This window comes from Boleophthalmus pectinirostris, unplaced genomic scaffold (assembly GCF_026225935.1).
Source record: "Boleophthalmus pectinirostris isolate CB_2022bp ecotype Guang Dong unplaced genomic scaffold, ASM2622593v1 HiC_scaffold_18, whole genome shotgun sequence".
NCBI classification, from domain to species: Eukaryota; Metazoa; Chordata; class Actinopteri; order Gobiiformes; family Gobiidae; genus Boleophthalmus; species Boleophthalmus pectinirostris.
Window position 1 is genome coordinate 9,462,206 of NW_026571133.1, and position 14,793 is coordinate 9,476,998.

Sequence of the window (14,793 nt, forward strand, 5' to 3'; positions counted from 1 at the left end):
GATCCGAAAATAGCGCTATGTGAGGAAATTCTACCAATTAATTACCTGCCTTCCAGCCCAAGTTAAAGCTTTATTTTGTAACTTTTATAATGGTTGGTCCTCATGGACATAACATAACATACATGAACATTCACACAGACAGTGGCTCCCTCTTTCTGCATCACTCGAGGAAAAACTAAAACTAAAACTAAAACACAACACTACCCACGCCAGTCCAGCTTTCCCACAATCAGGGAATAATTTAGTTTTAGTTTTAGTTTAATTTATTTAATAATAAAAATATATACCTTGAAAATTGATGAAAAGATGAAGATGAGACTAATTGCATTTTGTGGAGCTTTCAAGGCAAAGCAATAAAATCCAACAGAAAAGTTACATATTGCACCTTTACCTATAAGCAATGTCATGTGAACCCAAACAATTTAAATGCTATAATAGAGTTTGTTTTCTGTCCTCTCTGTGTAGGTATTTTGAACCTGCCTGCTGTGGCTCTGGGCTTCATCACTGGAGGTTTTGTGATGAAGCGTTTTAAGTTGAGCGTGATCGGAGCGGCGCGCGTGTCCTTCTCTGCCTCGCTCATCTCCTTCAGTTTACTCGCTACTCAGATCTTCCTCCACTGTGATAATGCCGAGGTCGCTGGACTCACTGTCACATATGAGGGGTGAGTATTTTCAACGGCTACATAAAGGGGACGTATTATGTAATCTATTGTTATGAACTTTTAAATTTATTGTAATAGTGTTTGGTAAACTTGTATTGTCTGGCATTTCATATCTGACTCATATATGTAGTATTAAAATGCACATAGCTGTTTTTAAACTATACAATGTGCTAAATTACGCAAAATTTTATCCTGAGAGCTCTAGCATCCGTGTATCATTCGTTCATTAATTTTTCAAAATGAAACCAAACGAAACAAAAACGAAAAAACAACAATTTTCTTCATTATTTGTCTCCAACACCAAAATTAAAAAACTGATAACGATTCATTTTTTTCAGTTTTTGATTTTGTGTTTAACTGAATAATGGAAAAATAACAGATGACGGCTGTTTCCCGTTTCCGTGACTTAAACTGTGATGCTGGACTTTTGCGCAGCATACGGACTGAACCAGGTCTAAACCAGGACTGAACCAGGTTCAAACCAGGACTGAACCAGGACTAATCCAGGACTGAACCAAGACTAAACCGGTCTCAGTTCCAGTCTCAGTCCCGGTCTTAGTCCTGGTCTCAGTCCCGGTCTGGCCCCGGTCTGGCCCCGGTCTGGCCCCAGTCTGGCCCCGGTCTGGTCCCGGTCTCAGTCCTGATCACCTGACAGTCTACGCAGGCGCCAACCCAACAGTCAGTCCTGGTTTTGACCTGGTTTTGACCTGGTTTAAACCTGGTTTAGTTCTTATACAGTGCAAAAGTCTAGCATTGCAGTTTAAGTCACGGAAACGGAAACGTTTTTTCCATTTAAACACAAAATCGAAAACTGAAAAAAAAACCAAATCGTTATCCATTTTTTATTTTGGTTTTGGAGACAAATAATGAAGAAAATAGTTGTTTTTTTTTCTCTTATTTTTGGTTTTATTTTGAAAAAGAATGAACGAATGATACACGGATTATCTAGCCATGTTAGAATGTTGTTCTCTCATGAAAAACGTAGCTAAAGTCATTTTTTGTTTCATTCACACATTTGAGTAATGATTTATTATTCGTCTGTCTACATCTCCAAAGCTCAAAATGCTCTGTTCCACCTTGCGATGTCATGAAGTGGTAGTTTTAAAGTTAACAGCTACCTTTTAAATTATGTTCAGTAGAGATTGGCAATACCAGGGCTGAAAATGATTCTAGTGAAGATGTATAGCATTAACAAAAACAGTGGGGCACTTCCTGTATTAAGATCTCAGCCTAAATATGCAGGGTTTGTGTGTTCATTTAAACATGTGTAATATATCCCCTTTAATATGCCTGTTGTCTTTCACAGAGTCCCTCAGGTCTCTCACAGTCAGCAGACGTTACTCTCTCAGTGTAACACGGGCTGCCTGTGCTCGCTCAAACACTGGGACCCCGTGTGCGCCTACAACGGGATGACCTACGCCTCCCCGTGTCTGGCCGGCTGCCAAATGTCCACTGGAACTGGAAAACAGATGGTGAGTTCAGGCAGTTTACTCACTTGATAATTTACCTAGAACTCAACAATAGTGGTTGGTACGGTAAGGATATGAGCTGTCTCTCAATTTGCATTATACGGCCTTACAATTTTTTGTAAATAGCTGAGATTTGTATTACTATATTTCTATATTTTATTTATTTATTACTTATTAATTTATATTTTTTACTTAGACATATACACAGCAAATGTAATATTTTCTTTTGCTGGACAACTGAGGGATTACACAGATGTGTACATATATACAGTTTATTTATATAATTATGCCTTATTTGAGTCTTTCCTGCTCTTATTTAGAATTTATTATTATAATTTATGTTTTTGCTCTTTGTTATTATAGTATATTGTGATGTGTGAGCTACTGTGTCCAAATAATTTCGCTTGTTGATCAATAAAGTTTGTCTAAGCTTAAGTAAAATTTGAGATATTTTCCATGCAAATGACTTCTTTGGCTCAATAATTTTACAACACAAAAAGAAATTTATCTGTAACTTTTTATTAGTGTCATATTTCAAATGATCTGTTTCTGCAAATGCTGGCGTAAGTTACAAAAAAACCAAACAAAGCAAGTTAAAGATTCACAAGATATTTTATAGAAAGTCAGTAATGGGTCAGTGAAGGAAGTAAACTTTTTTTTTTTTTTAAACTTTAGGAACATAGGAAAAAATGAATTTATTTATTTCTGTTGGCATATGTGTTAGTTTTATTTATTATGTCTTTGTTTATTTTGTTATAAATGTATTTGTAATTGTATTTTTCACTTACAATGGGCCAAACCAAGTCTACATAACCAGAATTAGAAATCGAAATCAGAAAAGCCTTTATTGCCTTATTTAGTGAAGGAATTTAACAATTTATGAATATGTTTTGGTGATACATCATGTTGTTAAATATGATCAAATAAAGGCATACGCTGAGCTCAAATCAGGACCAAACAGTGGTGCATTTAACAAAGTACAAGTATTTAAGTACTGTATTATGGACAAATTTTAGGTATCTGTACTTTACTTAAGTACATTTTAAAGTGGATATATTTTACTTTTACTTCATGACATTTAAGAGCAGATATCTATCTTTATACTCCACTACATTTTTTAACTGAACTGAAAAGTAAAAGTATTTTTTATTACAGTACAGGTACTGAAAAAGGCTGAGGGGTTTCTCTTTAACACATTTATATTTTGCGCAAACAAAAATATACCAAGAAAAACTGCTCAAAAATATCGATTCAAATGTTTCTGTTGAAATAAATTCAAATCTTTATTAAAATCACTACATTTACTCTACATTTTTACAGGTGTACTTTAATACTTTTTCAAGTGAGTGTATTTTTTGCTCCAGTATTTGTACTTTTACTTAAGTAACAAAAGCGTTGTACTTCTTCTACCACTGACCAAGCCAAGAAAAGTATGAACACACGATGGGGTTTATGCAGAATTTTTCACAGTCCTGACAAAGTTGTAATGCTAACTCAGAACTTGCATTTATTTATTTATTTGTATATATTTTTTATTGATTTTAATATTTAACAAAACAAAAACATACAAATAAAAATATGAATAAAAATAAAACCCTCCCGCACCCCTATCTTCACACGCTCCAACACAAACGTTTACAACTTACATTCATAAACACACACTTGATACGACACAACATAATATTTTACCTTGTGTCCCTCCTCCTCCTGCTCAGGTGTTCCATAACTGTACATGTGTGGAGGAGCTGATGACTCCAGGGATGAACCGCTCGGCCGTCCTGGGTCAGTGCCCCAGGAAGAGTAACTGTGAGCGGGCTTTCAAGTTCTACATGGCCCTGTCTGTGATCGGCTCCTTTATCTCTGCTGTGGGCGGGACTCCAGGATACATCGTCCTCCTCCGGTCTGAGCCACAGCCAATCATTTTATTCGCTGGTTTACACAATAGTCAGATGTTTATTGGGGCGTTTTGTGAATTTTGTGAGTGTGCGTTTTGGTTTAAAGGGTCAATATTACGTTTTTTTCTGATCTATGTTCTAATGTTGTTTCCTCATCACAAACAAACCTGTGCTGGAGTTGTGTTTTGTTTCATTCACACCCTGCATGTTTAGGCTGTTTTTTTCTCTCAAACTGAAAACACTGTGTTCCACCTTCTGATGTCATGTGGTAACACAGGACGTGCTCCACTTTGTTTTTAAACTCCATACACTTTCACTAGAATTGTTACAAATAATTTCAGACCTGGATTTGCTAGTCTCTACTGAATAAAAGGTTAAAAAAGGTGGCTGTTAACTTAAAAACTACCACTGCATGACATCACAAGGTGGAACAGAGCATTTTGAGATGTAGACAGACTAATAAAATAGGACTACTCAAACATGTGTGAATGAAACAAAACACAACTCTGGGTATCTTAACAGAAAACTACCCTTACTGAAAAAACACTCTGACTGAATGTATTAAAAGTCCTTTATTGCATGAAGGGATGACAACACGTTTTTGACCAGCAAGATGGGCTTCAGTAAGGGTAACTTTCTGTTAAAATGACTAGTTTAACCCTCAGAGAGCACCTGTACTGCTAATTTTAACTTTTTTGTGACCCAGAGAAGCGCTCTACCTCTTTTTTTTTTTGACAACTCTGGGTATGTTTATGAGGAGTAAACAACATTAGGACATGGTTTAAAGTTCACAAGAGTCAAATTTGTGTAATGTAGGACCTTTAATAGAATACAATGCAATACAAGTCATTCTGATTCTTAAAAACGTCATTTTACTGGTGGAATATAATAAAACATACTGCAGTGATTAAGTTAATATAAATGCCTTTTATAAATATATATTTTTTATGTGTTTTTACAGGTCAATTCCAAGTGATCTAAAATCTTTGGCTTTGGGTATGCAGACGCTCATAGTGAGAACACTAGGTAAGGACTGTGAAATAAATGTGATCTTTGTATACATTTATAAAATACAGTATAAATAAGTATAACAAATAATGTGCTCTCTCCTGTGTTGGTTTCCAGGTGGAATCCCTCCTCCCATTTACTTTGGGGCACTGATAGACCAGACGTGTTTGAAGTGGGGCACAAAACAGTGCGGGGGACGAGGAGCCTGTAGACTCTATGACTCCAATGCTTTCAGGTAAAACTGTATTTATTTGTGTATTTGTGTGCTCTGAACATAAACTGTACCACCCTCATTCATCAGCTGGTTTCACTTTGTGGAAACCATCTGACCTCCCTAACAGGACTAACTGGTACATTAAGCTTTTCCCAAATCCTGTAGGAAGAGGGGGAATAATGTCTTTCCCCTTGATAAAATTCACCAAACATTCTCTTTGATCTAAAGTCAGATCACTGATTGGCTGGTGCCCTTCCGGGGTTCTTGTAAACCGTCTAGTGTATTCAGATTCCTGACCTAGTCACTGGAGAGAAATGAAACTGAGCGCAGGTACTAAGTGGCATCAGCCTGGCTAACACTGTACAGCAGTGTTTCCCAAACGTTTTTTCTGGGGACCCATATTTTAAAAGTCACAAACCTTTGTAACCCAAGTGAATTGACATTATTCGTACATCACAAAATAACAGTAATTGAACTAGCAATAAAAGGTATCCATACCTATCCTGAAATGCACTGACCTTTGTTGATTTATCACCCTTCTCTTTGGACAACCAAAGTATTTCTTAACTTTAGCAGCAGGAACACTCGTTCAGGGCAAGCAGATAAGATTCACTGACTCACTCGCTCTCTCATGTGTCAGAACTGTATATTACAGACCTACATGCAGATCGTGACAAGGAAACCCCCAAAAAAATCTCTTGCGACCCACCTGAGGGTCATGACCCAGTCTTTGGGAAACACTGCTGTACAGAATATGGCTCTGAAGCATCTCTACAATGAGTTTCAGATTAATGAAAAAGTCGGACTGTTGTCATAGCAGCTAAAGGTGCATTGTGTAACTTTTCTGGTGGTGGGTGTGTCAAATGCTTTTCTCCATGGAGATGTTACTGCTTGGTCTGGAATATTTCTGTTATAGAATTTTTTGGGTCATGAGACATTAAGTCATTTAAAGTGTTAATCTATGTTTAATCATTGTACAATATAAGATTATCAAAATTGCTTTGTGCTCTGTTCAAAACTGTATGTAACCACAAAAACATCCATCCATCCATCCATCCATTTTCGTCCGCTTATCTGGGGCCGGGTCGCGGGGGGAGCAGCCTAAGCAGGGACTCCCAGACTTCCTTCACCCCAGACACGTCCTCCAGCTCCTCCGGGGGGACCCCGAGGCGTTCCCAGGCCAGACCAGAGACATAGTCCCTCCAGCGTGTCCTGGGTCTTCCCCGGGGCCTCCTCCCGGTGGGACATGCCCGGAACACCTCCCGAGGGAGGCGCCCAGGAGGCATCCGGAACAGATGCCCGAGCCACCTCAACTGGCTCCTCTCGACGTGGAGGAGCAGCGGCTCTACTCCGAGCTCCTCCCGTGTGACTGAGCTCCTCACCCTATCTCTAAGGGAGCGCCCAGCCACCCTGCGGAGGAAACTCATTTCGAGCGCTTGTATCCGCGATCTCGTCCTTTCGGTCACTACCCAGAGCTCATGACCATAGGTGAGAGTAGGAACGAAGACTGACCGGTAAATCGAGAGCTTCGCCTTTCGACTCAGCTCCCTCTTCACCACAACGGTCCGATACAGCGACCGCATCACTGCCGAAGCTGCACCGATCCGCCTGTCAATCTCACGTTCCGTCCTTCCCTCACTCGTGAACAAGACCCCGAGATACTTGAACTCCTCCACTTGAGGCAAAGACTCCCCACCCACCCGGAGAGGGCAAGCCACCTTTTTCCGGTCGAGAACCATGGCCTCGGACTTGGAAGAGCTGATCTTCATCCCAGCCGCTTCACACTCGGCTGCAAACCGCCCCAGTGCACATTGCAGGTCCTGGTTCGATGAAGCCAACAGGACAACATCATCCGCAAACAGCAGAGATGAAATCCTGTGGTCCCCAAACCGGACCCCCTCCGGCCCCTGACTGCGCCTAGAAATTCTGTCCATAAATACAATGAACAGAACCGGTGACAAAGGGCAGCCCTGGCGGAGTCCAACATGCACCGGGAACAGGTCTGACTTACTGCCGGCAATGCGAACACAGCTCCTGCTCCGGTCATACAGGGACCGGACAGCCCTTAGCAAAGGGCCCCGGACCCCATACTCCCAGAGCACCCCCCACAGGACACCACGAGGGACACGGTCGAATGCCTTCTCCAGATCCACAAAACACATGTGGACTGGTTGGGCAAACTCCCATGAACCCTCGAGCACCCTATGGAGAGTGTAGAGCTGGTCCAGTGTTCCACGGCCAGGACGAAAACCACACTGCTCCTCCTGAATCCGAGGTTCGACTATCGGCCGGATTTCTCCTCTCCAGTACCCTGGCATAGACCTTACCGGGAAGGCTGAGGAAGTGTGATCCCCCTATAGTTGGAACACACCCTCCGGTCCCCCTTCTTATACAGAGGGACCACCACCCCGGTTTGCCAGTCCAGAGGTACTGTCCCCGACCGCCACGCGATGTTGAAGAGGCGTGTCAGCCAAGACAGCCCCACAACATCCAGAGACTTCAGGTACTCAGGACGGATCTCATCCAACCCCGGAGCCTTGCCACCAAGGAGCTTGCCAACCACCTCAGTGACTTCGGCCAGGGTGATGGATGAGTCCGCCTCCGAGTCCCCAGCCTCGGCCTCCTCCTCGGAGGACGTGACGGTGGGATTGAGGAGATCCTCAAAGTATTCCTTCCACCGCCGGACAACGTCCCCAGTCGAGGTCAGCAGCTCTCCCCCCGCACTGTAAACAGTGTTGGTGAAGAACTGCTTTCCCCTCCTGAGGCGCCGGACGGTTTGCCAGAATCTCTTTGAGGCCGTCCGATAGTCCTTCTCCATGGCCTCCCCGAACTCCTCCCAGCTCCGAGTTTTTGCCTCCGCGACCACACGGGCTGCAGCACGCTTGGCCCGCCGGTACCCGTCAGCTGCCTCAGGAGTCCCCCGAGCCAGCAAGGCCCGATAGGACTCCTTCTTCAGCTTGACAGCATCCCTTACTTCCGGTGTCCACCACCGGGTTCTGGGGTTGCCGCCGCGACAGGCACCACAGACCTTACGCCCACAGCTCCGAGCAGCTGCATTGACAATAGAGGCCGAGAATGAAGCCCACTCGGACTCCATATCTCCAGCCTCCCCCGGAATCCGGGAGAAGTCCTCCCGGAGGTGCGAGTTGAAGGTCCCTCTGACAGAGGGCTCCGCCAGACGTTCCCAACAGACCCTCACTACACGCTTGGGCCTGCCAGGTCTTTCCGGCTTCCTCCTCCGCCAGCGAACCCAACTCACAACCAGGTGGTGATCAGTTGACAGCTCAGCCCCTCTCTTCACCCGAGTGTCCAAGACACGCGGCCGGAGATCAGATGACACGACGACAAAGTCGATCATCGACCTCCGGCCTAGGGTGTCCTGGTGCCACGTGCACTTATGGACACCCTTGTGCTCGAACATGGTGTTCGTTATGGACAAACTGTGACTAGCACAGAAGTCCAATAACAAAACACCCGCTCGGGTTCAGATCGGGGAGGCCGTTCCTCCCAATCACCCTCTCCAAGTGTCACTGTCGTTGCCCACGTGGGCGTTGAAGTCCCCCAGGAGAACAACGGAGTCCCCGGTCGGTGCACTGTCTAGTACCCCTCCCAAGGACTCCAAGAAGGCCGGGTACTCAGCACTGCTGTTCGGCCCGTAGGCCGACACCACAGTGAGAGACCTGTCCCCGACCCGAAGGCGCAGGGACGCGACCCTCTCGTTCACCGGGGTGAACTCCAACACACAGCGACTGAGCTGTGGGGCAATGAGCAGGCCCACACCAGCCCGCCGCCGCTCCCCGCGGCCAACGCCAGAGAAATGGAGAGTCCAGCCCCTCTCAAGGAGTTGGGTTCCAGAGCCCAAACTGTGCGTGGAGGTGAGGCCGACTATATCTAGTCGGTAACGCTCAACCTCCCGCACAAGCTCAGGCTCCTTCCCCCCCAGCGAGGTGACATTCCATGTCCCCAGAGCTAGTCTCCATGTCCGGAGATCCGGTCGCCGAGGCCCCCGCCGTCGACTGCTGCCCAGATCTCTCTGCACCGGCCCCATATGGATCCTCCTGCGGGTGGTGGGCCCACGTGAGGACGGCCCCACGTCGCTCCTTCGGGCTGAGCCCGGCCGAGCCCCGTGGGGGGAGGCTCGGCCACCAGGCGCTCGCTGGCGAGCACCCACCCCAGGCCTGGCTCCAGGGTGAGGCCCTGGTGACGCCAATCCGTGCGACGTAACTGGCCTTGTTGGTGTACTCATCATAGGGGCTTCTGAACTGTTCTTCGTCTGACCTGTCCCCCCGGACCTGTTTGCCTTGGGTGACCCTACCAGGGGCATGAAGCCCCCGACAACATAGCTCCTGGGATCATTCGGGCACTCAAACCCCTCCACCACGATAAGGTGACGGTTCAAGGAGGAGCACAAAAACATCAGCGTGATATTAAACTTTCTTGCAAACCAGACCAAATTACAGGTCAGATCTGTGGAGAAGCAATCCCTCTCACAGTCAGAATGCCTGTTTTTCTAGGGAATATTTTTGAGCTACAAAACGACCTGTAATTGAATAAATGTAAGGGAGATGTTTAATGTCATACTATGGGACATTCCAGGCACATAGAAACAAGCAAAAGGTTTCATAGTGCCCTGTTAACAAAAAAAAAACAACGTTTTGTTTAACGTTATGTTTAATAAACTAAAGACTCATATTATGCTATTTTCTGATTAGGGCTGAACGATCTGTCATTTTGAGAGCGTCAAAGCCATGGTTTTTTGCAGTGCTCCTAAATTTTAAGCGCGTAATTTAGTTCTGTGTCAACTCAACGCTGCCCTGTCCAACTAAAACAATTCAATCACCAAAACAATTCTATCATCAACGTTGGGACTTGACTTGGACTTGAGGTCAAAGACTTGAGACCTACTTGAGACTTGCAAAACAAGAACTTGGTCCCACCTCTGTTGTAAAGTAGCAACTAAAACGTCTCTTTTCCATTGACTCTGTGTGTGTTTTTTGCACGGTTTTCACTGTTTTCACTGTCTCTTTTGCAGGATGATTTTCTTGGGGCTGGTGACTGGTCTGTACGCTGTGGGCAACTCTCTGTGGGGTGTCCTGTATTGTTGTATCGTGAGGAGACAGAATAAATTAGCTCTGAGGCAACAGGAGAAAGAGAATGGACTGGATGGAGCTAACGGAGCACCCATGGGACACGCCCAAATCACCCTCACCCAAAACACAGACAAAGACAAAGAGAGCACTATTTAACTGTGAATTCTGCTGCTTTCCAACTGGACCAGACAAGGCAATGGTACAGTGACAGCGCCCTCTGGTGTTTAAGCATTATACCTCTTTACCAAAAAGTCATATTACATCTATTACAGTGTTTTATTTCAAAGGTCAATTCAAAAGCAATTATCGTAAACACAATTTAGCAATAATGTTGTCATTCCTGGTTACAACAGTTACACATCTCTAAGTGCTGTGAGGGAATACCCATATGCACAAAACAGTTTACAAAATACCTAAAGTTTTGTTAATCATTTACAAATATTACCCGAAACAAATGTGAATTGTAGTAGGCAAAGCAAGGCAAGGCAAGTTTATTTGTATAGCACAATTTGTACACAAAGTAATTAAAATTGCTTTACAGAATAAGAAATACATTAAAATCACAATAGTAGAAGTACAATGGTAGCAGTAGAATATTTTGGAGACAAATTGTTGTGACCAGGCCGAATTTTTAATCTAAAATTTCTTGCAGAGAATGCACCCCAATGAGAGTCGTTTTATAGTATATGGTATAAAGTATATGTGGTTTAGTAAGATATGTTCAAGTGTTTGTGTGAAACTTGTGCACTATCACTATCTCTGTTTATATGGAGGTAATCATGATCTTATGAGTCATTAGTGAAGATAATCAGAATGTCCCACTTAAACTGAGAAGAAAGCATCAAATAATCCCTCTGTATTACCTCAGACACAGTCTCTGCCCCACATTAGCACATGTGTAGAACATGAGGCTGTTGTATTACATTCTCCTTCATGACTCGAGGGTCAGTGGTTTCTCAGAAAGCTTTTTACCGGAAACAAAAGTTACATCCTCACTCAGTAGAAAGGTCATGGACATGTGTTTAAACAGTCAAGAGTGTGTGGCTCCACTGCCAAGCCCTGTCCAATCACAGACTGTCCTTTTGACAAAAGTATTTCTGATTCAAATGATTTGTAATGTGTTTTTATACATTTGTACACATTTATATGTTCCTGAAAAGTATTAAAAACATTGGATGTGAAATCTTACCGTGCACTGCCATGATTCAACACATGGTCAATGAGTCTCCATTTTAATAGTAGTTCTGTTTTCTAACCTTTACCACAAAATGACAGCAACAAGTTTGCCTTTGCAACACCTGCAGTCACCAGTAGGCAGTGCTGTTTTCATCTAAATGAGTGAATGAAACATCAAGTGGAAACACAGGAACACAGGAGAGGAAAGGTTAAATCTGATAAACCTCTACAAGTTATGCTGTAGTGATCCTGTAGTTATACTGTAGGCATAGAACATTGAATTACTATCTTAAATCAGCTTGAATTCAGCCAGTTACCGTTTTATTCTACAATTCTTTCTGTGAGTGGGGCATCTCTCCACAGACCTGACCTGTAATTTGGCCTAGTGGCATCACCTGCTTTTCTCCATAGAGATAAATACATTTAATCCCATATTCTTGAATATTACAGGAAAAGCTATAACACCTCAGTGCTGACAAGCAAAAGGCGGATTCTACCCCTGGAAAATGTACATATTGTAACTTTAATCTTATTCTTTTGAAAAGGGATGATAAAGCTCACTGTGTGGTCTTGCCAAAACATTCTTCAGTTATGAATTTTTGTTCTGGTTCTCAGAGTCACATGCACGGGACTATTGACCACCCAACATGACAAATATGAGATGGGATTAGATCTGTTTCCATTTCAGCAAACCCTTTTCTGGCTATAAACTGTCTGGCTGTGCCCTATGCACAGACTCCTACAAACAACAGGGGGGCTCAATCTGTTTTACAAACTCAGAGGCAGATATATGTGACTTTTTGACCACCCATCATCAAAAATATGGACAGGGATCAGTTTCTAGTGTAAGACTCAGATATAAGACCACGTGGTAATATAAAATACAGTATTGTGTTGAATTCTCTTGTCTAAACGAATAGTATTTTTTGTTTTTTTATTATCATCAAAGTATCAATGTGGTCTTCAGTACTCATGTGCAAGCCTCTAAAACAGCTGGCTTCTAAAAACACACGTAGAAAGCCACATTTTTAAGAAAAGCAAAACAACGCAGGTGCACAAGTTGCAGTCTGCTCATTGACCAGTAGAGGGCACTAAAAGACACCATGAATACAACCATGTTTTAAACAGAAGTGAAGGGAAAACTGGATTATTTGGATATAATTCAAAACACTTTAATTATATTTTTACATGATGATTTTAGATTTTATTGGTCAACCAGTGTTTGCCTTGACTGCTCTGACCAAATGCTACTGAATTTTACACAAGACTACAAGAAGGTAATCACAAGGCAAATATACAGGTCAGATCTGTGGAGAGGCAACCCCACTCACATAAGAATGCATGTTTTTCAAGCTACCTGAAAATTATTGTATTTGATTTGCATTTACTGAACTATAGGTATTTGTATTCCTCAAACTCACCTTAAAAAACTGAATTCTTACTGAGAGCATCTGAGCATTGTCACCTTTCCACAGATCTGACTTATAATCTGCCCTGGTGGTGTCACTTGCTTGTCTGCATTGAGACAAATAAGTTTAATGCCATACTGTGGAACTGTTCACTCAATGCAATAACACCTCTCTGTCTGTATTCTCACTGCCTTTTAGCTGAACTGCTTTGTATAACTCTTATTGTTGTGTTTTTATTTCTTGAGGAGCCAGACACTTCTGCATTCTGTTTGAATCCAAAAGTGTGTGGACCCAGACCATAGAGTACCAAAAACCTCCATCCAAATTTTTGATGATCCAACCACAGTTGCTCAAGCACAAGAAAACATCTCCTCTCCAAAATTCTCGTAACATTCAGAACAAAATATATCACTTCTTTTACCTGAAGTAAATCATGGTTTGGTGCATTGATTGTTTATTCTGCAAAAATGCACACTGTTTTTCCGTCCTCTATGTTGTTATTTCCCTTTGTTTATGTGTAAGCAGCCATGTTTGTTTGCGAACAGATCGTGTGTCTCTCTGATTGGTTAATGCACCTGTCAATCACACACTCTGAAATCAAGGAAACAGGATACGGCTCCAGATCGACTCGTCTTTGTAGAGTTTTGTCAGAGTGTGTGGTTCTGGCTGGTGTTTTTACGGTGTCCAGGGACTACGGTTGAAAATAGCCTCGCTAATTCTGCTACATTTACAAAAATATTGATTAATGCACACTATTCCTGCTAAATAAACCAAATAAATAAAATAAATAAAATGAGGCAAGTGCGTATCTGCCGATTCACCAGAAAAGTTCTACAGTGCACCTTTAATAATACACAAAACACTTTCAAATCACGAGCCCTCCCACCTTACCTCCCTCCTGAGGTAAGGTGGGAGGTTTGAGAAACTATGCACCAAAGGATACTAATCTGCCCCAGTGCAGCCCTCCCCCTGGCCCCTGTCTCCACTGGTCTCCACTGGTCTCCGCCCCCTCCTGGACTGGACATTTTGTGTGTGGAATAGAAATGTGGAAGGCCTTTTGTCCCTGTAAAACTGGCCCGGGATAGTGCAATTCAAGCTGGGGGGTTTTGAGTTTTGAAACCGAAGACTCCAGTCCAGACATGGCAAATTGAAGAAATAAGTTGAAGATTTGTGGAGAAGTGGTAGGTATTTTTATCAAGATACTTTCAAGGACTATCTGTAAATGACATGTTGTCTTTTATCTTTTTTTAAGTGAACATCACATTTTGACCTGGTGTGAACAGTGTATCTATTTTGATAAGATGAAATAGAAAAAGAAAGACTTGTTTTGTGTCTGGCCAATAACTCGAGTTGGAGCCAGAAGAATTAGAAAGATACAAAAATGCAGTTTAACATTGTGTCAACTTTTCAGCAGCTCATACAGAAGAGGAAATGAATACTGTGTTCAAATCCTGATAGTGACTGAAGGACTAAAGGAGACCAGAGAATACCAAGTAAGTGGTATTCATTTTTTTTTCTCTATTGATTCTAAATAATTAGTCAAATCAGGAAAAGTGTTTTGTTTCATTTTAACTGTAAAGAAATTGAAATTTTAATATTTTTATTAGTACAAGAGTGTATTTTTTAGTAATAAGAACATATAACTAAATAAAAATGTGTCATTAAAAAGGCTTACATTTAGATCTCGAACCATCATATTGAACCATTAAATGTGCACCGCGTAACTTTTCAAGTGTAGGTCAGAGTCTGTTTCCATGACGATGTTGCTGCTTTGCCTAGAATGTTCCACAGTATGAGTTTAAAAATATCTTTCTTGCACAGATTCAATTACAGGTGTTTTTATTGTTTGAAAATACTTTGCAAATCATGCA

General features: G+C 42.5%; 1 protein-coding gene across 1 annotated transcript in view; it reads left to right on the plus strand.

Annotated features, from left to right (window-relative positions):
- Positions 1-11,544, plus strand: part of LOC110165103 (solute carrier organic anion transporter family member 1C1-like) — a 29,904-nt gene extending 18,360 nt beyond the window's left edge. Inside the window, exons 10-15 of the mRNA XM_055153450.1 lie at positions 466-661; positions 1,968-2,133; positions 3,846-4,030; positions 4,987-5,051; positions 5,151-5,268; positions 10,280-11,544. Of these exons, the coding sequence (XP_055009425.1) occupies positions 466-661; positions 1,968-2,133; positions 3,846-4,030; positions 4,987-5,051; positions 5,151-5,268; positions 10,280-10,493 (944 nt within the window). The 3' untranslated portion in view covers positions 10,494-11,544. The remainder of the gene's footprint in view (positions 1-465; positions 662-1,967; positions 2,134-3,845; positions 4,031-4,986; positions 5,052-5,150; positions 5,269-10,279) is intronic.
- The last annotated feature ends 3,249 nt before the right edge of the window (positions 11,545-14,793 follow it).